The 26,702-nt window shown below is 40.0% G+C and overlaps 1 protein-coding gene and 1 long non-coding RNA gene across 10 annotated transcripts in view; one reads left to right on the top strand and one right to left on the bottom strand.

Annotated features, from left to right (window-relative positions):
- TPRG1 (tumor protein p63 regulated 1) overlaps nucleotides 1-26,702 on the top strand; it is a 290,596-nt gene that overhangs the window by 157,090 nt on the left and 106,804 nt on the right. For all 9 annotated transcript variants that reach the window (XM_072618834.1, XM_072618840.1, XM_072618836.1 and 6 more), the window contains one exon: nucleotides 9,636-9,727. In XM_072618834.1, coding sequence (XP_072474935.1) covers nucleotides 9,636-9,727 — 92 coding nt within the window. The remainder of the gene's footprint in view (nucleotides 1-9,635; nucleotides 9,728-26,702) is intronic.
- The window catches only part of LOC140510320 (uncharacterized), a 97,648-nt gene that overhangs the window by 59,260 nt on the left and 11,686 nt on the right, over nucleotides 1-26,702 (bottom strand). The gene's annotated exons all lie outside the window — the stretch shown is intronic.

The raw sequence follows: 26,702 nt of genomic DNA on the forward strand, positions 1-26,702 counted from the left end.
TCAAGAGGAAGAAAGCCCCAGGAATGGACTGACTCTCAAGCTAAAGGAACAGAGATCAAAGCAGAAGGGATGGTTTGACAACTTTGGCAAAGGCTATGGGGAGGCTAAAGAATATTGAAAGTGCAAAAGCAATAAGAAAACAAGCCCAAACCAAAACCAAATTCGAGATATTTCTTCTGAGCCCAAGAAGCTGTGTGATGGCAATGAGACATGTCTGAATCCCCATAGCCTAGCCAACTCTCTAGCCTTTGTCCCTCTGTGGTATCCTTATTTATGACCCATGTGGCATCCTCAAAGCTTAAATCACTCAGACAGGGGCAGAAACAAACATTTCAATCCATCTCAGCTTGGATTCTGTGGCAGCAGAAAGAAAGAAGGTCAATTTTTTATTTTGATTTTGACATGTGCTTGGGGAAGAGTATTTCAAACAAGATGCTCGAGTATACATAATTGCCTGCACAAATATTGCAAGGAATGGTCATTGTGTCTGTGTAGGTACATACAGATCGTCAACACCTCCTATTGTATAGGACTCTGTGCCGCACACCCGCACACACTTATTTTGACAAAATGAATCATAGTATCTCAGAGTTGGGAGGAAACTCAGAGACATAGAGTTTAGCCCGTACCTCACCAAGTAGCCCCTCCACCATGCCCACCAAGAGACCTTTCAGTTTTTGTTTTTGTTTTATCCTACTTGACAATATCCAGCAAGGGGAAATCCACTGCTTCCTGAGGAAGCCCAGTCCCAGAGTGGGAGGACATGTTTGCCTTATATCCATCCTTTACAGCTGATTCTATCACCTGGGAGACGGGCAGAACAAATCTACTATTTCTTCCATACAACAGCTCTTCAGTTATTTAAAGACCTCCATGATACCACCCACCTAAGTCCTTTCTTCTCTAGGCTAAGCAGTATTTATTCTTTCAGCTAATTCTCATATATCCTTAGTTCAGTATCCTTTATCATCTAACTTGGATTCCTCTTTACACTGTAGAACTCATCAAGGTCCTTTCTAAAATATGACCTCCAGAACAGAGCACAACTGGGTACTATTCAGATCTGAGTATAGTGGAGCTGTCCCTCTGAAGTTCTGGGAATCCTGCTTCCCTCCCTGAAGCTGGAGATTGTATCACTGGCTGTCATGATCACATTATTGACTCGTAGGGAGTTTGCTGTCACCTAAAGCTCCCAGATCTTTTTCAATCCAGGGGCTGCCTAGACACATTGTATTTAAAAGATGACTTACTTGAAGCCAAGAATATAACTCCATTGGAGAACTCTTCCCTCTAATTTTACCTAAAACCAAGAATGGCAAATTGTTGGAGCTGGTCATTCAACTAGCTCTAGATCCACTTAACTTCATAACTTTATAATTTCCAGTAATAGTGCAAAGGACTTCAACAAACGGAGGCATGAACTGTTACTCTAAAAGAAATTCAATAAACAAAAACAAGTCATCTTTGTAGATCACTTTTTGCACAGTGATTTTCCCTTACTAATTCCTTTCATGCTCACAATAACTCTGTAAGGTAATTATTATTAGACCAATTTTACAGATGAGGATACTGAGACTGAAGGCACAAGAATGACTTGATCAGTGTCAGACAGTTTGTAGGTATTTGTATCAGGATTAGGAACTCAGGTCTTTCTGGCTCCCAGTCCAATATTCTGTCTACTTCACTATCTACCTTCTTTACTTCAAATTCAAGAAAGTTGCTTTCTGATCTTAATATTTCTGGACCGTAGTTTTATTCTTTGTTAAAAACAAACAAACAAGGAAGCAAAAGAACAGAAATTGACTAGATAAATTCTAAAGTCACCTTGTGCCAAAATTAAATCTATTATTCTATGACTGGTTCAAATCTGCTGCTTGCTAAGCACATGACTTTGGGTTGGTCCCTTCCCTCTCTCTGGACATCAGTTTTCTTATGTGTGAAATGGAGAATTGGGCTAGATGCCCTCCCAGTTCTAAGATTCTAGGATGCTCATCTGCATAGAACATTCCAGTCCCACCCCCAGTCTCTTTAAAGTAAAGCATCTCTATTTTCCTGGTGAGCCAGGACATTTCTGAGTATCTCCTATTAGGGTAAAGAGATAGACCAGTGAATCCCAAGCCTAGACATAGTACAGAACATAAAGTATGAGTAGAATATAGATTCTTCTTTAAAGTAACATAAAGTAAAAACATTTTATAATCAATTTAAAATGTTATAACCAGGAAAAAAATCTCTGTAAGAGATTACAAAAGCTGTAGTTCTAAGATGTGCAGAGTAAGGAGAGACACAACTACATGGAGCTCTTTGATAAGAGCAGGAAGCTCTTGAGAATCCTAATCTGTGATGGGATGTATAGACACTCCTAACCAGCTAGAAATTTGGGGTAATAGGATCATACATTAACAAGCCATTAAGCCCAGCCCTTCTCATTTTACAGGTGAAGAAACTGAGGCACAGCAAAGTTAAGTGGTCACACAAATAATAAACACTTAAATCAGGATTTGAATCCAAGTCTTCCTTCCTGACTCCAAGTCAAGTACCCTATCCCCTACACCAGGTTAGGGAGTAACTGGGCACAATGGGTACCTCAGAAAAGAGAATATTCTAGAATGGCAATCTGATTGAACATTTGCCTAAAACTTAGCTCATATCAAAAAGTTGAACTTCCCTTACCACTAGGTAAAAGTACTGAAGATTATTTAGACTCTTAAAGAGGAGTAGCCTTTTTTAAAGGTCTCAGGGTAATTACTCAGAGTCAATTTTGATAATCTGGGAGTAAGAAGGGAAGGGGGGGCGTGCTAGTGTTGAACTTGTCAGAATGTTAGAAGCCATTACGATTATTTTCTTCTACTGTCCCTTCCTCTACCCTTTTACATTTTCTTTCTCTTTGATTCTCCTGCTTCTATAGTTAGTGTAGTAGAAAGGTGAAAAGATACCCCAAAACTCACCAAGAACTGGGAAAGTAGCAATAATGGATGTGTAGAATCTATATCATTTTGGGAGTAGTGCCTGGCTTGCTCTACATATTCCTCCCTCTTTCGAAAAGGATCAGGTTGGGGACTAAAAGTGTCTGCTTCTATTTGAACAATGAAGAGCTGCAAGTGAGCAGTGTCTTTATCAGTATTGGGTACACAGGAAATAAAACCCAAAGTGGGTACCAGACAACAAAGGCACGGAAGGGGTGTATGAGTCAGTGAACAAATATTTGAGGAGAAGGCAGCCCAAGGTAAGTCAAGGATATTTCAGAAGATGTAAGATTGGCCCCCAAGTGAGATACTTGTGGATCCATTTGCTTCAGCCTGACGCATTGAACTTTTCATTGCCACTTCAATGTTGAGAAGTGAAGCTGCTGACTGGCCTCGATCATGGGTCTTTGTTTCATTTTGAAAAGCTTGCTTGGTCTGTACTCAGTAGAGAGAGTTTGAGCTGGCTTAAAGTGCTTCATGAGAAAGAAGAGCAGTCTTTGATGTATACGATTCAGATGGATAGACTAAACAGAAAGGATTTAGATGGTGAGGTAAGACCTATAGATCAGGACGGGTCTTGTTCTCTAAACACAACCAAGTATTGCCTTTCAAATGACAGAGAAGTCAACTCATGAGGTTGCTAAGAACACTTAGAAAATGGCATTCATAGCCAAGAGAGGTCATCATGAAAAAGCTGCAATGAGACATTCAAGGCTGAGATGAGATCATATTGGCAAACTTTGGACACCACTAAGCACTGATTGTGTGACAGGCCACTTGGCCAAAATTACAGTTAATGGATGAGAGGACAAACTAGCAAGGGCATCTCACATATGCCACAAATCTGTTTGGACAGCTCTTTCTCACTGTTTTAGCTCATTTGATATTAAAGCTTAAATACAGCTAATGCAGGCCTCATGTCTTTTTTAAACAAAAGTACCACTCAAGGATAACAACTCAAGGTATATTATGATAATTGCTTTCCTTGTGGAGACTGATATTCCAAAGCAACGTCTTATGAAAGGAACAATACTTGAGCCACATGGGGAAAGATATTTTTAAACTCCCTGTTGGACTCTATTCGTAAGATACCTTATCAGAAAATTGAAAGAGATTGGGGATGGAGAATTATCTCTAAATTTATACTTAAGAATGTAAATTACATACAAACTAATGGGACTAAAACTATTTGATCTTTTAATATTTAATTAACGGTTCCCTGTGGCCTTTTTATAGCTCATGTGCCATTGTGAATTGGGAGAGTTTAATAAGCAGGTTTGGGGCTCCCCATTGTGTTGTGAGATAGCTCTGCTGCCATGACACTGACTTGGCTGGAGTACTTCCCCCCTTTATCTCTCCTCTTCTTTCTCTGAGCCCCCCTACTTGCGACTGTCTATATAGGTATCTCCTTGGTCTAAACCTTTGACAATCGAGAGGGTAGGTGGATCTCTCCTCCCCTCTCCACCCTATGTGACATGATAACATGATGATGGCTGTTGATCCTTCTGAGGACAGATACTCAGCCGGGCCAACAAGGCTCCTGCCTGAAAAAGAAATGATCCACCCCCTCCTACCCTCTCCCCAGGAAAGAAAAGTTGTAATAGATTTTTCTCATCATAATTTATTTTCATGAGATCTCGTTGACTCATATTATGGTCGTTCTTAAAGGCTGTTGTTGTTCTTTCAAAGATAATGGCTATTAAAAGATCTTATTATTTATGGACTCATAGGGAGATTTCCATTCTGGGGCACATGAACATTTCCCCATTGAATCTTCAATCCATATCTATTACTAAGATTGGAGGCCGAGAGTCAACAGGGGGACTCCTGCCTCCTCTGATGGCTAAGAATGAAGAAGTTTTGGAAATCTGAGCATTCCACTAGCATAAGGAAGTCTGTGCCCATTTCTCATTGATTTCCAATATGTCAAGTCTATAATGTTTTCCTTTCTTCACTCCCATCTCCGTTAAGTTATCTATCTTGATGTAGTGGCTTTTCATTACACTATCTGCTATACTAGTCGAGGAAGAAACATTATTAAGGCAGGGGATGAGGTGTACATGATACCCATGTTGAACCAGCAAGCCAAATAGGCAGGCCTGGCCAACTCCAGAGATTAGCAGGACCTTGCAGGCTCATTATGTGGATGTATGTGTATGAAGGAAAGACATAAGGACCATCTGGGAATACAGCTACATCCTCTCATTAATTCTTCCACCCTGGAAGGTCTAGACTTGCACACCCCTAGTCTAGTATAGACTTTCCAATCAGGCTTCTGATGACGTTCTGAACTGATATCACTCAGCCTTTGAAACAGCTGTAGTTTTGAGGGATGTAAATTCTGTTTCCCTTCCTGGAGGGCTACAATTCACTAAATTCCTCAAGTCAAGATGATGTCAATCTCTCTCTTATCTTTCAAGGATCAAGACCTATGTCAGCCATTTGCCAATTTTAATCAATGAGACAATAAATCTGTGTAAATGAGATAGCTTAGCACAGGAAAAAGATATGGCCTTGGAGTTATGGAGATCTCCATTCAAAGCACCCAGCTTGTGCAAGGTCTGAAGCCTCTCTAAGTCTAAGGTGACACTGTAGGGGTTGTTAGCTAAGCTAGAGATCCCTGTGACCTACTTAGGTGAGGGGAACAGGTGATGGCTGGACAGAATCGTGGAATTCCACAAGGCAAGTGCTTCTTAAGCTCATGTGTGTATCCTATAGCAGTCAGGAGAAGCAGAGTTGGAATAATTTGGGCAGATAGATGGCAGAGTGGATAGATCACTAGACCTGGAATCAAGAAGACCTAAGTTTGAATCGAATGTCAGATACTTACTAGCTGTATGAACTTGAAAAAGTCACTTGTTTGTCTCAGTCTCTTCAACTGTAAAGTGAGGATAATAATAGCACTGACCTCCTTGGATTTTGTGGAGGATCAAATGAGGTATTTATGAACTGTTTGGTATAGTTACTGGCATATAGTTCATGAAATAAAAATGCTAGCTATTTTTAATATTAAATACAGTTCTCTTTCTTTGTCTCTGTCAGTCTGTCTCTCTCTCCTGACCTCCCGACTTCCCTCCTTCTCTCTTTTCAGTCCACATATATTTATACAAAATGTATATATATATATATATATATATATACACATGTATATTTGTATGTATCTATACATATGTAAAAAATCTTCCTTTTGGTCCTAATTGATGGAGGTGGCACAATGCTAAAAAGCACATCTCCTGATTCTCATTTAGCTACCCTAATGGTCAGTTTAAAAAAACATGCCCCAAAAGGTGTTTTCATTGAGGGAGCACTTTGGTACATTCTATCTCATAAAATATTACATGACTTCTTAGGAGTTGGTAGCAGGTTCTATCCCGATCCAACATAACAGTTCTGTTTCTCTTTGTAAAAGGAGAGATACAGCCTGGGGGTTGGGGGGTTGCATTTTGTAACTGTCCTGACATTGCTACAATAATGAATTGTATGAGAACATGGTGGTGCCTCTCTGGGGCTGATCAATTTACTCCAGCTGCAGTGACAATCCAGTGGGCATCATGAGTCTGGGGGCTTGGTTAGAGCTGAAGTCAGGAAAGGGGGAAGAAATCCATGGGGCAAGAAATGACCCAGAAGCAAGTGGTCAAGGAAGCTTATAATAGGAGAGAGCACACTCGGGCATGGTTGAGGGGAGTCAGAGTTAGAAGGTATTGCAAAAGTGCTAGATTTGTCCTTGGCAGAAAATGAGCCAGAGATTTGGCAACCAAATAAAAACCAGGTCATCAGAAATCTTGGACAATAGTCAGGAACCCAAAGAGCCAGAGGAACTCAAGAGCAAAGACCAAAGAAGAAATCTCACCAGAAGCAATTAATTGAAGGGATGTCCAAGCTAGGGAAGAGAAGATGTGGGCCATGTGTTTTAAGGGAAGAGATAAACAACTGCCTTAAAGTGTTTGAATGTACGCTTTACAGAGACATTCTCATTGTTCTGCTTGGCTGCAGAGGGCAAAATTATGTCTGGAGAGGCAAAATTACTATCAATTTCAGTTAAAAAATCATTCTAGTGATTTAAATGGACTTTGAATGGAGTGGGCTGTTAGAAGGTAGTGAGCTCCCCATAACTAGGCCTATTCAAAGCAGACCTTGATAATTGAGGCAAAAGTTTTTTGCATGCCTTTGTTAGGACCAGTGTTAGTCACCAAGCTGATCATCAAGATGTGACCTGGAGGAGGAAGAAGGGGCAAAGAGATAGGCAGTGGTCGATGAGAACACAATCAGACTCTGGTGACTCCTGAAGAAGGACATGCATCTAAGTGTGCAGGGATTTATTTTAGGAACTTTGTTGTGATTTTTGTTAGATCGGTCCTAGCAAGCTGTCTGAAGTGAAGAAGTTAAGCAGCTTACCCAGGGTCACATCACTGAAAGGGGCAGTGTGAAACTGGCTTTCCCAGACTCCACTCCAAACTCATCAGTTTATATGTAATGGTCTATTGACTCTTCATATCTAGCATGACTTCTCTCCTCTCCCTTCTCTATTCTTCTTTTCCCTCCTCTTCCTTCTCCTCCTCCTTCTTTTTCTTTCCCTTTCTCTGTATGTCTGCCTATACTTCTCTACTTCTCTCCTTCTCTGCCTCTCTATGTCTCTTCTTCTTTCTTTCTGTATGTGTCTCATTATCTCTGTCTCTCTGTGTATCTAACTCTGTCTTCATTTCTCTGTGTATCTATATCTTCATCTCTATCTCGGTCTCTTTCTCTCTTTCCTCTTCTATCTTTAGCTCTCTTCTCATACTATACAATAGCTGATATTTATAAGCCAAAAATAAGTCAGTTCAATTAAACAAAATCCTATTAATCACCTTCTTTATTATTAGCCACTATGTTAGGTGCTAAGGATGCAAAGATAAAACCTCCCCTGTTCCCAAGAACCTTTTATACTAACATGTATACAGCCCATCTAATTAAATAGAAGAGAATTTAAGGAATGAGAGAGAACTTGTTCCTGGAGGGTGTGAAGGGATGAATCAAGGAGGACTTTGTTAAGAGGGAGCACTTGAGCTGAATCTTGAGGGAAGAGAGTCATTCAGAAGTTCAGTGATGAGGAGGGAGGCCATGGCAGGAAATGAATGAGGTCGAAGAGACTCAAGAACCACATCAGTTTCTGGTGAGATTTACACGTTTGGTTTAGCAGGGACTTAGAGAGTTTGAAGGAAAGTCATGTGATACAAAAGCAGAAAATAGGAAACAGATTGCAGAAGGGCCTTAGTGTCAAGCTAAGGCATTTATATTTATATGACTTTATAGAGGCTGCAGAGGTCACTGCAGGTTTGGGTATGAAATGGGAGTGGGACATGTCTTAGAAAGACTCAGCTCACTATCTCTTAGGAAACCTTTTTTGGTAGGCATATGCAGTGTGACTTGGGAGAGAAGAGGCACTCCAGCAGGGACTCTCATGAAGAGGTTATTGAAATAGTGCTGCTAATGATTGATATGGGCCAGAAGCAGGGCGGTGATTGGGTGTTCGGAGAGAAAAGGGAAGATTTGATATCTATCATCAATGTAGATCTCAAAGAGCCCTCAGATGTCATCAGTGCAACCCTCTAATTGTTACAGATAAGGAAACAGAGACTCATGGAAGCTAAATAAATTGTCCAAGGTCACACAGGTGATTAGCATTAGGCTGGAGATTTGAGCACAGATTGCTTACTTCCAGGGTCAGGGAGCTGTCCAATGCACTACACAATCTCCCACTGTTAAGGGTAGATTTGACAGGATTTGACAAAATATTGGACTAGAGAATGACTGTGAAAAAAATCAGAGGGACTTTGTAATCAGAAGTTAATGAACACCTGAACAGGAATAGATTGACCATAACAATGAAAAACTACTGATATTTTGTAGAGAAAAGAACCTGGCTCAGTTCAGATTCATTAAAGGTAACCTTTACAATGAACAATAACAAGAATAATTTGATAAAATATAGTATGTTAAGAAAATATTTTTAAATCATAGCAATAATCATAATAGTCCACAAACTTAAAAATGTGTTAAATTAAATAAATTGCTTCATATACACTTTCTCCTGTGAATCTGACAACACTTCAATTGTTTCAAAGCTCAAGGATTTCCTTTAGGCTTGAACACCACTAATTTCTTTCTTTCTTTTTTTTTAATAATTAAATTTATTTATTTAACTTTTAACATTCATTTTCACAAAATTTTGGGTTACAAATTTTCTCCCCTTTTATCCGCTCCCCCCCCAAACACCAAGCATTCTAATTGCCCCTGTGACCAATCTGCTCTCTCTTCTATCATCTCTCTCTGCCCTTGTCTCTGTCTTCTCTTTTGTCCTGTAGGGCCAGATAGCTTTCTATACCCCTTTACCTGTATTTCTTATTTCCTAGTGGTAAGAACATTACAGTTGATCCTAACACTTTGAGTTCCAACTTCTTTACCTTCCTCCCTCTCCACCCCTTCCCTTTGGAAGGCAAGCAATTCAATATGGGCCAAATCTGTGTAGTTTTGCAAATGACTTCCATAATAGTTGGAACACCACTAATTTCTAAGAGACATAGTATGATGCCATCTGTACATACTGCCCAAGGAGAGGCTAGTATTCAGAGATATAATGCAGAGATCCATTGTCCTAGTTCCATATTGTCTGAACTTTTCTCCTTTCAGCCAGGGGCAATTGAGACGGCCAGAGAAGACTTAAATAACCATGTGGCAGAGACAATGGATGAAGTCATTCAAGGTTTCTGGCTCTTGACAGAGTGAGTAGCTTCTGCATGGTCCTTGGGCAGTTGGGGTTTTCATGATTGGACTATACTAAAAGTATAGTTACACTTGAAAGGGAAAGAGGAAGAGGCCATTTCTAGCCAATATTACCCAGAATAAAGAATTTAATTAGGGGTCAGAAAGTCACTGGGACTGTGTGACAGATGGTCAGCTAAATCAGATCCTTTAGTGAAACATCACCTAAAGCCTTTGGATTGACTGCCTAAGAAACATTTGCAGTACAACTGCCTTTCCCAATGACTGAATGGATAGCTGATGGCCTTAAAGTCCTGGTAGGCACTGTATTGCTCATGGTGTGGAGTTCCTGTGTAAATCACTTAAATCAAGGATGGCCTAAGGTGGAGATCCTCCAGACATGCTTTGCTGCTCCCCTTGCTCAGCAGTCCTCCCTCTACCTTCTTTCTCCACCACCTCATTCTCCCTCCTGTCCCACCTTTACCATCCCACCTCCAGTAGATCCCCCTTTGTCATTATCTCCTCAAATTGTCAATCATCATGTATATTCTTGGTTTTCATGCCATAACTGGAAACTCTAAGTGGGTAGGGATATGCATGATTTTATCTTTGCACACCCATAGCCCCAAACATGTCATGGCACCTAGTTGGTTGGATGTTGTCTTTAGTTTTTGAAGAGGACCAAAATGATATCACCATGACAAAGTGAAATTTCCATGTGTCCAACTGTGGTTGATCAGATCAATACAAGCTTGGAATGCTCTACCACAGGCTGGGCACAGATAGTCCGTATGGATATTTGGGGTGGATATCCCAAATTTGCGCATCCTGTGTTTACTTTGTGCTGTCTCAATTCTGCATTGCTCAAAGAGCACAGCACCCTTTATGATGTGGGCATGCCATGATGAGTGGTCCTGTGCCAGTGTCTCCCATGTTGCATAGTCAAATCCAAAGTTCTTGAGAGAGACTTTGAGAGTGTCCTTTTATTGTTTTTTGGCTACCATGTGATTGCCTGTCCAAAGCGAGTTCTCCATAAAATAGTCTTCTTGGCAAGCATGCATTTTGCATTGGAACGATGTGGCCAGCCCATTGGAGTTGCACTCTCTGAAGCATAGTTCTAATACTTGGCACTTCAGTTCAAGTAAGGACTTCAGTGTCTGTTACCTTATCCTTCCAGGTAATCCTCAGAATTTTCCTAAGACAGTTCAAATGGAAGCAATTCAGTTTCCTGGCATGGCACTGGTAGATTGTCCATGTTTCACAAGCATTTAACAATGAGATCAGCAAAATGGCTCTGTAGACCTTCAGTTTGGTAGTCAGTCTAATACTTCTTCTCTCCCAAAACTTTGTTCAGAGGCTCCCAAACACTAAGCTAGATCTGGCAATGTGTGAATCAACCTCATTGTCAATGTGTACATCCCTGGAAAGTACACTACTAAGGTAAGTGAACTTATCCACAGCATTCAAAACTTTTTCATTTGTTGTAACCAATGGTTCCACTTACGGATGATGTGGAGGTGGCTGATGGAGTACCTGTGTTTTCATGGTGTTATTAGGCCAAAAGTAGCACAAGCAGCAGAGAATTGATCCATATTTTGTTGCACCTCAGCTTCAGTGGCTACATTGAGTGCACAATCATCTGCAAACAGGATATCATGCACCAACACTCCCTCCACTTTGGTCTTATCTTGCAGCCTTTTCAAATAGAAGAACTTGCCGTCAGTACAGTAGTTGACCTTGATGCCATGTTCATCCTCTTGAAAACATTTGTCAACATGGCTGAAAACATCATGCTAAAAAACATGGGAGCAAACACACAGCCCTGTTTCACTCCATTGCTGCTGGGAAGGCATGAGAGCATTGTCCATTATTCAGAACATGGGTAAATATGCCATCATGAAATTGATGTACCATATTGATGAACTTCTCCAGGCAACCAAATTTGGACAAAATTTTCCATAAGCCCTCATGACTAACAGTGTCAAAGGCCTTGGTCAGATCTACAAATGTTGTGTACAGACTTCTGCTCTGCTCCTGTCATTTCTCCTGGAGTTGTCAGGCTGTAGACACCATAGTGACTGTTCCTCAGCCCTTTCTGAAGCTAGTAGATTTTTAACAACTGCTTATTGCATTTTCTAGGATTGGATGTTGAGGAATTTGGATTAAATATCAGCATTGGGGGTTAGGGAAGGAGGGATAGCAGTAAATACTGTTACTAATTATAATTATAATTATAATAATAAGTATTGTTTAATGTTTTAAAGGTACTTTTCAGACACAATCTCAGTAAATATTATTACCCCTACTTTACAAAGAGAGAAACTGAGAATTGGAGTGCTCATGGCATTTAGTTCTGCTTCCACAGATAGTAAGCTCTGGAGGATCTTGGAAGTTAGAGCATTTTCCTACTCTTCCCCTTCCTCATTGGACAGATAAGAAACTGAGGCTCAGAGACAGATGTGATCTGGAAGTCACAGTAGTAAGACTAGGATTTGAAAATAATTGATGAAGCTCCAAGTCAGGTGCTCTTTCCACCACACTAAAGCTGAATCCTGATTTCATGACTACAAGTCCTTCTTCTTTCCCATCATACTTCACTTCTTCCAGATTACAGAAAACAAAGAATATCCCCCCCCGCCCCCACGCGCCCACACACAACTTGGAAAGTATTTTCCAATGGAAACTGAGTATGATGGTCACATTCTCAGGCTTACCCCAGAAATCTCTCTGAGGAAATGGCTTAGTGAGATTCAACTCTATTTCTTCCAGAAATGAAACAAAAGTAGAATGGATTAATTCACAGCACTATCCACAAAGTTAAAAATTGGGATAAGCAATGGCTTTGGAGCCACCCATAGTGGTAGAACAGGAAGATGGTGGTGAGGACACATGTATTAGCAACAGCTGAAGTGGAGTGCTGGAAGCTCAAAAGCGAGGTTGGGGGGCAGGAGCGATACTTCAGTATTCATATAGACATGTCTTTTGATATTGAGGGTAAGTAGAATGGGGAGAGTGAGAAATATATAGACTCCAAAATTTACTGCTGCCTTGTGTGACTTTTAATAAGGAAAACGGTAATAAGTATTTATTATACACTTACTGTGATCCAGTAAGTGTATTAATTATTAATAATTATTAATAATTATTATTATTAATAATAATTAATAAACATTTATTAAGTAACTGACATACACCAAGCACTATGCTCAGTACTAAAGATATAAAAAGAGGTAAAAAGAGTTCTGGGCCTCAACGACCTTACAATGTAATTGTGGAGTCCAGATCCAAATAAACAAATACCAAGCAAGCTGTTTGCGTATGTGTATACATATACACATACATACACATATATACATGTATAAGTATTTATGTATGTATGTATGTATGTATGTATACACATATAGGGCAGAAAGACCCACCCACAGGTTTTTGTAACAGTCCAGGTGTGATGTGATGAGGGCCTACACCAGGGTGGAGGGAGTATCCAAGGAAAGGAGGAGATGCATTCAATATATGCCACAAGAGTGAATTTAACAAGTCTTGGAAAGAGATTGGATATGGTGTTGTGGGGCATAATGAGGAATCCATAGTGGCTCCTAGGTTTTGAACTTCAGGGACTGAGGATGTTAGAAGAGGAAGAGTGTTTAGGAGGAAAGATGTCAAGTTCAGTTTTTGGCATATGGAGTTTCAGATGTCTACTGCACATCCAGTTCAAGATGTCTGAACGGCAGTTAGAGATATGAACTTGGAGGTTAGCAGAAAGTTTGAAGGAGGGTAGGTAGGTTTGAAAATCATCAGCATGTAGATGGTAATTAAATCCATGGGAGCTGGTGAGATTGTCAAGTGAAGTAGCATAGAAACAGAAGAGAAGAAGGCAGGCCCAAACCGTGAGGCACTGCTGTATTTAGAGTGGAGATCTAGGAAATATAAATACAAGTAAAAAAGAAAAACCACCTCTGCCCGCAAGGAGCTCACATTCCAACAAAGCGGAGATGAGTGAAGGTATTTAGCATGGGTATGATTTTGAAGTCCCAGGAAGGAACTGGAAGGCAGTCTGTCCTGGGGCCCTAAATAAAATAGATGCCCCAGGAGGAAATCACAAATGGGAGTAGATTGGTAGGATTTGCAAAGGGATATTTCAGGATGTGTGGGCTATGGTAGGTTCCATGACACAGGGTAAAGAGGCCCCAGGCAGAGAAGGAAATTCTGGCATGAACCCACAATAATGAGAGCATGAGTCCAAAGTTCAAGAAAGTCAGAAGCAGACTCAGGAGGGGAGTGAAGAGATACATCATATCCCTATTTTGGACATCATTTTCCACATCTTTAAAATGATAGGTATGGACCCAATGATTCCTAAGGTCTCTTCCAAGTATACATCTAATGGGAAAGTTGGGGACTGCTTCTGTAATAAGAAACTCCGGAGAGGAGAACAGCTGTGATGTTCACCCTTTGCCACTGAGATGGGCCTTGGGGGGAATGATCACCTACTTAGAGGAAGCTGGATTATAAAGAGAGGGGTCAGATGGAATTAGGGTTAGCAATGGAATTGGGATCAATTAGAGTCAGTGCTTTTGCACTAAGACAACTTCAGTCACGAAGTGACATTTGTTTAAAATAAATTCTATATATTTGATTTCCCCCCTATCTTTTCTAATGAGGTGTATATATACATGCACACATATATGTATGTATATGTATGCATGTATATGAATAAATGTATAGGGAGAGAGGGAGAGAAAGGGAGAGAGAGAGAGAGAGAGAGAAGAGAGAGAGAGAGAGAGAGAGAGAGAGAGAGAGAGAGAGAGAGAGAGGAAAGTAGATAATGAGATTTTTTTGAGTGGCTTTATTGTAAAAGACATTAGAAAAAATTGCTCTTTGAAGAGAGTCAATATGTAGAAAGAATTAAAGTCCTGGCTTCAAAATTGAGAAGATGTTGTTTTGGCTCTCCTCTGGGACTCTGTCTAACTAAGCACAATGAACTCTCTTGAGTCTCAATTCTTCTGTACATGAAGGCGAGAGTTCCTCCACCATGAGGCTATATGATGGGACAAAATGAGCTGATATGCCTCTTTCATATTGAAAACTTTGAAGTTTCAGAAAAATGCCAAGTCACTCTCCATGGAATACCCACCTGGCTGTTTATTTGCAGGGAAGGGTGTGTGGATGTGGCTGTGAAAACTCCTGTGCACCTGCTCTTAATTTTGTTTTCTTGATACATAAAAACAATTATTCCTCTAAATTTAGCATATCCCCCATTATTTGAGTTTCATGTTGTATAAAACTTTTATTTGCTTTTTTCTTTGTAGTAGAGATATTTTAAAGGACTTTTACTAAGGAAGACAAGTAGATGTATCTAAGATGGAATCAATAATGGAATCTCCAGTCTGGTGTTGTCCTGAAAGGCAGGAACTTACTTACTTGACTCACTTCTGCCACCCGCTAGTGGTAGACCTTGGCAGGTCACCTACTTTTTATGGGAATTTCCTTCTTATGTATTAAATAAGTAGGTGAATGATCTTTCCATCTTTCATCTCTAAAATAAATCAGACTCATACCATCTCTGGGTTGGAAATGACCTCAGCCTCCCAAAATGGGCATCCAGCCTCTGCTTAAGGGCCCCCTCCACTGAGAGAGAATTGATCACTTCCAAGGCATTCCATGAACAGTTGGGTGGTGCCATATTGCATAGAGTGTCAGACCAGGAATCTGCAAGATTCTTATGCTTGAGTTCAAATCTAGCCTCCTATGCTTGCTAGCTCTATGATTCTGGGCAAGTCACTTCATCCTCTTTTCCTCAGTTTCCTCATCCATAAAACGAGCTGGAGAAAGAAATGGCAAATCACTTCACTATTTCTGCCAAGAAAACCCCAAATGGGGTCATGAAGAGTCAGACACAACTGAAGCAACTCAGTAGCAAAGGTTTTCCATTGTCAGATTAGAAAAGTAGACTTTTTATTGTAAGCTACTGTCCATTTAAAATGCTGCTCATTCATCTTGAATGGTGCTGTGATGGGGGTAGGGATGGGGGTGTGAAGCAAAGCCAAGTGAGGTAGCAAGCGATGATTCAGTGCTTCCTGAGAGACTGGAGTTTACTAAATACTCAGGATACAATGCAAGGAAAAGGAAGGGTGCTTCCTGTCCTCAAGAAGCTTATGCCTCAAAGGTGGGGGGAGATACAGAAAAGTCAGCTAAAAGGTGGCAGGTTAGCAGAGCTGGGAGCTTCTGGAGATGTCCAGGCTGTCAAAAGCAAAGCTAGGAGAGGAATGGAGAATGGAAACCAAAGGCGACCACAGCCCCCTCCCTCTCCTAGCCTGCAGCATTGAAACCTCCCCTCTAGAACCCTGCTCTCCAGGATTCACTCCCTGGGACTATCATTTTAGGAGAAGGGCCCCAGGCTGTTCCATGCAGTTCTGGCTTCCACTGGCTCTAACCTTCACTCTAGTCTCCTCTCCAGGCACATTGCCTTTCCTGCCCCTGTTCTTCCTGCTTTCCAGCACCTCTGTAAGCTATAACTTTCTCAATTAGAATATCAACTTTTGAGGGCAGGGGATGTCTTACTTGGTTTTATTTCCATTCCTAGCTTTATCTATCCATATAAATGGTCTGTATGAAACCATTTTCAAGGATCCAGGCTGTGGAGGAGGACTTTTCTGAGAAATGAAGGATGTCTAGGGTTGAAGGGCATTGTGGTCCTTCAGCTATTTTAATATACATGTTTTAAAACGTTGGATGGTAAAACTGAAAAAGAAAAAAGAAATAACTTCTTTAGAGAAGGTAGGATAATAAAATAAGGACTATTGATTGCATAGGGAAATTTGGTCGTAAGTGAAAAGTGAATCCCTGAGTGCCAAGTCTGGGGCCAGGAGCAACCAAAAGAGAACTGACAAACTGTAGCATATGACTTAAGGGGAAAGAGCACACCCACTCCCCCTCTATGAAATACCTGATGAACAAAGAACAGAAGTTTTGTTGTGGTTGTTTTATTTTATTTTGTTGTGTTTTGTTTTGTTTTCCTTTCTTGGGGATAAAGCAGCAGAAAGTGCCTTGGTCTTTCTTCCTGGTGGCTAATAGAACCCAAAGTTCTCTGTGTCCTATGTAGGGCAAAGGATGGATGACCTGGAGGGTCTTTTCTTTCTATCTCCCCTTCTCCTTGATCTCACCAACTGATTTTTTCTATCTTTCTTTCTTTCTTTCTTCTTTCTTTTTCTTCTTTCTTTCTTTCTTTCTTTCTTTCTTTCTTTCTTTTTCTTTCCTTTCTTTCTTTCTTTCTCTCTCTCTCTCTCTCTCCTCTCTCTCTCTCTCTCTCTCTCTCTTTCTTTCTTTCTTTCTTTCTTTCTTTCTCTCTCTCTCTCTCTCTCTCGTCTCTCTCTCTCTCTCTCTCTCTCTCTCTCTTCCTTCCTTCCTTCCTTCCTTTATTCTCCTCCTCTCTCTGTCTCTCTGTTTGTCTCTCTTCTGTTCCAGATTTACTGTGTTAGGAATCATTAAATTCATATGGCCTCATGTCAAGGTAGGTCTAACTGAGCCCAGGTAAGGTAATCCAGTGCCATTTTTCTTTCAAAAGTAATTGTGCCTCATATCTTTAGCTGAAGTATTGCTAAAGATTCTATTTCATTATATGAGAAATTTTTAAAATTCTTTTGTATAATTGTACTAAGCTATAAATTTCTCTTTTCAAGGCAATATGGTTCACTGGGAAGTATATTGACTTTGTATTCAGAGAACCTGGCTTTGAATCTCAGTCCTCCCATTCATTTCTTGTATTGAATCTTGGAAGGTTGTTTAATTTCCCTTGACGTCAGCTTCTTCCATAAAATAGGAGGAGTCAACCACATGTCCTTTAAAGTGTCCTTTAAAGTCCTTGCCCCTTTAAATCCATGTCTCCCTCTTTTTGTCTTCCTGTCTCTGTCTTTCACTCTGTTTCTGTCTCTCTCTTTTTCAAATCTCTCAATTTTATTTTTTAAGTTTTTAAATTTATTTTTAACTTAAATATAAAATAAGAGAAGGGAAAAAATTGCCAGGTACATAGAACACAAGAGGCTTCAATATAAAGCAATGAATTTTCATTTCAAGAAATCCTATATAATAAATTCTTTGCCTCCTTGTAGGTTTTCTTTTGTTCTCTGCTGTGCAGTTTTTACTTCATCCCCCCACCCCAAGAAGGCTATAATTAATTGCAGTTACAAACACAAATACATACATATACATAGGCATATGTATTATATATAAATAGATATCTACAAACATATCCATTTATACACATACGCACTCATACACATATATGTAAGACTGCATTCTGTTTATTTCCTGCTATTATCTGTTTCTCCGAAGGCAGACAGCATCTCCTGCCATAAGTCCAAGTACTCCCATATTTTTCTCAATCCACGGGCTCACCCTTTCCTACAGCACAACAATGTAACAAGTCAACCCAGTTCTTCCTGAGAGATTTTCTATGAGAGTTTTTTCTCCTAATTTTCCACATTCTTTGTATTCTTGGCTATATAGATATTTCTAAAAAAATAATTTAAAATAATCAAAATATCCATTTTACACTTCAACAATGCTCTTCCCTTATAATATGATTTAACTTCTGATACTACTGGCTATGCTTTCTTTACATCTTTTATTCACTGGTTTCTTTGAAGTTCCTTTTGTTCTTCTAAATGAACTTTATTATTTTTTCTAATTCAGTAAGATTTTTTTTTTTTGGTAATTCGATTGGGATGGCATTACATAAATAGATTAGTTAGGTAAAAATTGTCATTTTAAAAATTATACTGGCTTTACCTACTCACGAACAATAAATATTACTCCAGTTTTTTATATCTAACTTTATTTGTATAAAAAGTGCTTTTAGTTCTTCATAAAGTTCCTGCATTGCTTTTCTGGCTGGTATGCTCTCAGATATTTAATGCTGTCTGGTTATTTTAAATGGTCTAAAACAAGAGTGAACGATAAGGCTTACTTACACATAGTATAGTTTCCCTATTATTCTCTTTTGATTAAATCTTCTTTAGCTTTAACTTTGTCTGAAATCATGATTACTACCCCTTTTTATGTAGATTTCTATTCCTGACCTTTATTTTACATTTGCATGTCTCGCTTCATTTTTTATAGCATTTCCTGAAAATAACATCTTGGTGAACTCTCTCTCTCTCTCTTTCTCTCTCTCTCTCTCTCTCTCTCTCTCTCTCTCTCTCTCTCTCTCTCTCTCTCTCTCTCTCTCTGCCTTTGCTTTTCTCTGTCACTTTGTCTCATTGTCTCTGTCTTTCTGTCTCCCCCTTTCCTTTCACATTCTCTTCTTCTGCCACTTGAAAAAAAAATTACTGTTCCTAATAGTTCAGCCTTCCATTCCTCTCATAGGCCAATACCAAAGATAATCTCCAGACCGCTGGCCCCCAACAGACATTAGGGGTGTGAATGTTGCATTCTCATTAACATTACTCTTGCTTATGGCTGTGGGAAGCTGGTTTAAATGCCTGCTCTTTCCCTAATCCGGGGAAAGGTGGAGCAATGAAGGTTGGTTTTCGATGTGTGGTGCTAACAGGCTGCATTCCTCTGCCACCAGCCTGGTGTTCAAAAAATTATAGTTGTTGTTGTCATCATCGTCATCCTCATCCACATCACTATTTACAGCTCCCTTAACTGCAGTCCCACTCCAGTGATTCACTGTGTTTTCAGGGTGGGGAGAAGAATGGGAAGAGTTGTCAAAGAAATCTCCATTGGGGTGAATATTCTGGAAAATACTGCTTGTCCACAAAATCTCAAACAGAAAGAGCTTCATAACTAGAGGCCTAGTGCTGGAGTGTGGTTGCCTGCTGATCAGTCTAGTTGGATGTATGAATCCTTACCACCAGAAGTTTGTGCACCAAAAACTGCCTGGGGGGATGGTGTCACATTAGCTCACGATATCATCTATTAAGTCATGCCATTTAGCAGTTCAGAATCATGCCATCACATAAAGTCCTAATTAGCTTAATCCATGGCTAGTCTTAATAGTCTGACCAGTTAATTGCAGGGACCAGATTTCCAATTGCTATTCATGGATACATATAACGCCTTGGATGTGTTTAGGGTTAGAATCAGAGTGCATTTAGGTTAACCCTAAAATGTATTCTATCCCCAAGGGTCCCACTTTTGCAGGACCACAAAGATAGAACATTAGGAAATTATTTGATCTAGAGATAGACATGTGTATAAATAAATGGACATTTGAGGATAGAATTTCAGATACTATAAGAAAGAAACCCTTCTAGGCACAAGGTCTTGCCCTTGCATTGTTACTGTGGAGTCACACAAAGTTCTCACTCAGAAATAGCCTTTTCCAGAAACGCTTTATAATCAGTTCACAAATGTTGAACAAGCCCCCTCCTCTAGTTGATAAGCCCCTGACTGGGACTATCGGGATTCTTCTGGGTTATTTGCTATACTGTTTTGGGTTGCTTACTGTACTGTTTTGGGTTATTCCCATACTATGTCTTTGCTTCTCAAGTCATTCAGACAATGTGATTTAGGCTCTGATGACTGTAGCCCATCAGTAGCTTGCTTCATTTAAAAAAAATCAAATGATGACCTCACTGGAGTATAGTGAAGAAAACACTTTGAAAAGTTAAATTGAATGAAGAAATAAATTCAATTTTATTGAAGTTCTTCATAAACATGAGACGTTGTTTTATGTGAAAATGTGATGCAAATATCAGTGGGCATTATTTTTGGCTGGGAAAACATTTATCTTGCCCAGATAATAACTTCAGATAAATTCCAAAAGTTGGGCTTTTTAGGAAGAGAAGAGCCATTTTAAGAATCAGTGCTTGTAAATCATTATAACACCATTTTCAGTCTGAAAAGTCACACCCTCCCAGACTGTCTCAGAATAGTCCCTCTCTTTACTTGTTCTGCCCTCCATTTCTCTGAGCCCCAAGTCCAATGACGTCTTCTTGTTCTCCTTGGGTGAGAACATTCAGGCTTAACAGTGCCTCCGATCCATCATGATATTAATGACCTGTGGCAGGCAGAACTCTAGTGACTGCAAAACCACTTCTGTTGCCAGAATCCATTTGTCCTGGGTGGGTATTGGAGAGAAATACTTAATTAAATGGATAGCTTTCCCTATAAATTCCCAGTGCAAAACCTTGTCTAGAGAGCTAATGGTCCCTGAGTGACCTGCATTCGAGGACAATGAGGGCATTTTGTGACGGCTGTTCCAGAAATGCTTTGGTGTATATTTATTTCCCAAAGATGGTAGTTCATTTGGGACATGTCCCAAGAGACGTGAAAAGGGCAGAAACATAGAGAAGATACAGTGATCATAGTGAGAAAGGTTCTGCAACAGATCATAAAACAGGTGGACTTGATTTGGATTGAATAGAAGGAACCAGTGAGGACAGAGTCAAGGATGGCCCTGGCAGAAATTCCAGAAGTCATGCAATCAAGCAGTTGTAGGTAAGGCTCAGCAAACGGCCTATGCCTTCCCTCTGAAATTGCCTCTGATTTGGCCTGTACGTAATGTGTTTACGTATAGTTGTTTACATGTCTCAGCCATAGATTGTAAACTCATTGAGGGTAGGGACTATACATATCTTTCTTTGTATTCCCAGAGGATATAATGACCAGCAAATAGTAGGCACTTCATAAATCATTGTTGACTTGACCTGACTACCTCTAGATTTGCAGTCATGTCTGCTATTCTGTCAAAATAGTTGTTCTGTTCCAGGTCTTGTGTGGGTTGTATACCAGTATCGGGCATCTTGCTTGTGGCTTCATGCTACATGTTACATTACATGCTGTATCAGGGTTTCCTTCCTCTAGGTAGAGAGTTCAGTTTCTGACTTCTTAATACACCCTAATGTGTTTGGAAGAATGCAAGACTGGGAAAAACAAAGGATTGGGATCAAGTCCTGAACATACCTCTTAGTAGGAAGAACTGGGAGACTTTTTACCCTTCTCATTTGGATTCCTTATAAAAAAGAAGGAAAACACTATTTAGAAACCTCCTACCCTGTGGAAGCATTTTGAGGTGAGGTGGAGACAGTTTACATAAAGCTTTCGAACTATCAAAAATGATGCTGTCCCAAGAAAGGTGTGGATAGTCTTGGAACCAAGACTAGTTGTTGCATGTAAATTTGACACAATGGGTATTTATGCAGCAACTTCTAACAACTCAAAGCTGAGTGGGACTGAAATTGTCCCCTGTATTCTTAAGAGAAAGTCTTCTAGCCATTGACTTCCTTTGTGCAACAACTTCTCAACTTGCCAGACTCTTGATTTCATGAGATATCTTGGTATGGGAAATGTCTCTTTATGCCAGAAAAAAACTCTTCTGTGACTTATAACCTCCAAAGGTTGCTTGGTTCTCTGAAAGGCTGAGGGGCTTGCCTTTGGTCACAGTATGCATCAGAAGTAGCACCTGGATCTAAGAGTTTCAGACTCTAAGACTGGCCTTCAATATACTACACCACTCTGTGTCTCTTACGTATTGGGAAGTTTTTAGATCTAGAAATAGGGTAGTCAGGTGGTGCCATAGAACATACTGGCCCTGGAGTCAGGAGGACACATCTTCCTGAATTCAAATTCAGTCTGATACACTTACTAGATGTGTAATCCTAGACAAGTCACTTAACCCTGCTTGCCTCAGTTTCTTTATCTGTAAAATAAGTTGGAGAAGGAAATAGTAAACCATGCCAATATTTTGATATGTCCAATATCAAGACAGCTTATAAACCACAATAGATAGATAGATAGACAAAAATAAAGAAATAAATATAGAGATATTGATAGCATAATTTGGAGAAAATCAACAAAGGAAAGGAACTAGGTGCTTAGAAGAACTACTATGCCATCCCCACATTTCAACTTACATGAATAGTGATGCAAAGCATCCTGTGATAAGCCCTGTGAGTGCTGGGGAAAAGTTTCTTATCTTAATGCTTCTGAAGTCTGATGAGAGTTCCTAAATGGCTAAGCATCATTATCCCACCACCATATTTCCTGGAAGACTGTGGCAGAGCTGTTGGTTTTAATTTTTTTGGTTTGGTTGTTCTGTTTTTATTTTTACGCAATAAAGATGTCATCTATGTGTCAGACAAGGTTAGTGTATTGTTTGGAACATAGTAAAACCTTAATAAATGTCCTTCCTTTCTTCTTTCCTCCTTCCCTCTCTCTCTCCCTCTCCATTCCTCCCTCTCTATTTCTTACAGTTTTAGTTGCTGCAATGATCAAAAGCCCCACAAGAGCCATTGCAGATGGGTGTTAGATACCATCAGCTACTATTACCCATTTATGCCCGTATTTCTCTGCTCACAATGAAGGCTGGAGCCATCATTCCAGTCTTATTAATGAAAATCAGGTGTTTCATGAAATGACTTTGGTGAGGATGCCATGATGGGAGTGCTACCATAGACAGCATGAAGGGAAATGTTTCAGAAATCAAACAAATATGAATGGATCTCAATTATTAATGTTAGTAAAGCCTTCAAAGTGACATTTCATAAAATATACCATTTAGCATGTCTGTGAAACTTCACATTTGCAAAAAGATTAACAGTAAATTTCATCAGTCCTTTGTCATCACTGAGGAATGTCACTGCAATCCGTCCGCCTTTCATATGACTCAGTGGGGCAGAAGGGGAAGTGCCATTTCTTTAACTTGTCAAGCCATCACTTTTGCTTTCCTGGGATATCCTGAAAGCCTGTGCCCATATCTTTTCAAGTGAGCAGCCATAGTCTATAGGTCAGCGTTATTCACACAAGTTTTTGAAGTTGCTAATATTTTCTAGATTTACCCTACGGCTTAGTCATTGTGGAATGCAATTGACCCTTGGTTTTCAGAAGCTGAGGAAACAGAACTAAATTTCTGGCAGGTCCTATGACGATTGGCATAGCTTTAATTACCTTCCTGTCAGTAAACCACCCATCTCTTATTAAGAGAATTTTAGCCCAAATCAATTTGGAAGGTCTCATGACTGGGTAGACATCAAGGGGATGAATTTCTTGGCCATGTCTATCTAGCAGATGTCCAGGGAATCTATACACAAAATATAATAAATGACATATAATGAAAAATATAATCTTCAATGACTTATAATGCATTTCAATGGAAAGACATTTTGTAGAGACCTTAGTGCAGTCACTTCCTCTCTTTCTTGGTCTTACTGTCCTGGCCTTTAAAAGGTGAGGCATTGCATGAGATGATATCTAAGGTCCCTCTAGTTACAAACCTCATGGTGGTGTGAAGTTTATATGACATTTGTCTGGATAACAGCCCTAAACAGCAATGACAGAAAAAGTTTATCAAGACTACATGTAAAGGATCGGTGGATAATATTCCTTCTAGAGGAAGATGAATAATATGAAAATTGCAAAGAATGGTGTCAAGGTTAATTTGATTTTTACATTTTCATAGAAATATAGGCCTCAAAGACTTTCCTATCCATCATTTAACTTTCCCTCTTAACATTTATATTAGAATTATTTTAATCACTTGGACCGCTGTCCCTGACACTGTCTGACTTCTATGTAGTATTGAGATTGGGCGTTCAGAATTGGGAGCTGGGTGCCCTGACAGGCAGGCAGGAATCCCACCACAGTCATCAGTTTTCTTAGCTTCAGATACTGGGTTGAAAAAGGGGTCCAAGTCTGGATAAAGGTGCACACTCACAGTTGTTTCTCTTGTGGTGGAGAGTTGGTTTCTAACTAATCTCCAGCCAAAGAAACCTAGGATGCAAACACAGAAAGCCAATAAACTAAGTGCAAAGATGCATCCATCTCCTCTGCCCCTTTAAGAAGTGTGAAAGAGGCCTCCTGGCTGGAATTAGAGGGACAGATGACACAGCAATACAATACCCTGCCATTCCTTATGAAATGTGAAGACATTTTCCTTTATTTAATTGGAAGTGGAGTCTGGCCATTGGCCTGGAAAAGACAGACTATTCTGCCAATCACCCTTAAAAAGTGGAGGATACCAGCTCTGTATTACAGTCAAGGTGGAGGGAAGTAGTCAAGTAGGGGCCCAGTTTCTGAAAAGGAATTATTTTTCATCCTTTTTTTTGTGGGAAAGATTCTTTTCCTCTCCCCACCACATAATCCACAGTGCTTTGACATAGAAATATATACAAAACAAGGAGTCTTCCTATCTGCTATTGTGATAGCCTGTTAATTTGCCAATTGAAGGCACTGTTGAGAAATATCCATTAGGAACTAAACACACAAGCTTGATGTTGACACAAATGTCTGGAAACAGACCTTGAGAGTTTAGTTAAGAATTGGGCAACCTGAGAAAGGACATCAAGGTCCTGCAGTACCACAGCTGTGAGCTGACTTGGACGCCTGTTGGACCCTACATGTTTGCATCACCGCCACAGTTCTGTAAGGCCTCTATACTCTTCTCATGAATGTTCTGTGTGCTTATGGGAGAAGTACCCCAAGTTTAAGAGGGGAGTTTTTAAGCTACTGTTCTTATTATGACTGTTTTGTTTTAAATTCATTGTAATTACTGGCTATTAACAGAAAGTCAGTTGATAGGGGCTCATGAACTATAGTTTTAGGAATGGATTGCCATGACCCTGAGAAATGGAAGTAAGAGCCACAATCTAGGGAACCTAGCCACTGAATATGAGTTTGGAATTAGAGAGGCTTACAGCAAGTGCTTCACCTGAATCAACCTTATTAACAATTTCATTGAGAGAGAAGGTGGCCATGTTTAGAAATCCTTAGGTTATCAAAATTCTTCACATGGTCCCTCTGTCCCCAGAAACACTGGGCAAGAATAGCTGGTGCTTGGAGTTTGCCACACAGATGCATGACAGGCCTTTTGTTGGAGCTGAAGAATCTGACCCTTGAGCTTATGGCCTAACTAGTAGGTCCCTAGACCCAGGATCAGGAGCAAAAGGCACTCACTCAAACTTAGCGAGTCAAGATAATCTTTACCAAAGTGACTTTTCTGCTGTGGCTCAAGCGCTCAAGGCCTTGAGTCTGTGGTGTAGCCACAAACTAGCTTGAATGGCTCCTGTCCTGGGCCTGCTGCTATAAGACTCTTACACTTGGTTGTGTGGCACTGTAGAAAGCATGAAGTTGACTTGCCTTGCTCACCCAGCTCTGCATTCTGTCCCCTTCTCTACCCTTCTCTACTGCCAGACGTCTCCACATCATTGTCTTTGGGTGGGTCTGGAAAGATGTGGGAATGTACTTTTAAATACATAGGAACAAACACTATTATATTTCAACCTATACTCTGTTCTACTTGTGGTCTACTATGACCTCTGAATCTAACCATAACTTTAATTGTTGGTTGACATTTAATCCAGAGGCTTCCAACGTCAAGGAGATATGAAAAAAAAAGGGACCTTCATTCTTGTCTTTGATATTTAAAGTGACATGCACAAGGTGAAACAGGAGCTAGTCCCATGGAGGAGGGACTGGGCCAGGCCTGTGATTGGGTCATTAGAAGTCATTCTCAGGTGAGGAAGGTACCAGTCAAGGGCATCATTGTCTCTGTAAGTAAGGGCCTTGTAAAGTGTCTTGGAGTGAGGAGAGGTTAAGTTATTGACTCAGCATCACACTGCTGGTGTATGGCAGAGTCAGAATTGGATCCCAGGTGTTCTCTCTCTAACACAGCATACACGTAATACAGAAAATATAAACAAATGTCCCAAAACATGTCCAAAATGAGAGGGACATTTGGGATATTGAGGCCTTGTTCATATTTATAATTATAAGGTTATAGGATGAAAATAAAATTAAAGTGAAGTCAACACATCCAGCTGGCTTTCTTTAGGGTCGAAGTACATAGAAGATAGACTGTGGTTAAGTGGCTAACCCTCAAATCCACTGTGACCATTTGTTTCGGGCAGAGCAATGTGCCTGGGAGAAAAGGAGAGGGCCTCCTCTCCTTCTTTCTACCTCTATTCACCACATCAGCACAATTGACTTTCACTTAGGAGAATGTAAAACTGTATAACCTACAGAAGAAATCAGTGGAACTCTCTTTTCCAGAAGACA

This window comes from Notamacropus eugenii, chromosome 6 (genome assembly GCF_028372415.1).
Source record: "Notamacropus eugenii isolate mMacEug1 chromosome 6, mMacEug1.pri_v2, whole genome shotgun sequence".
In the NCBI taxonomy this organism is placed as follows: domain Eukaryota; kingdom Metazoa; phylum Chordata; class Mammalia; order Diprotodontia; family Macropodidae; genus Notamacropus; species Notamacropus eugenii.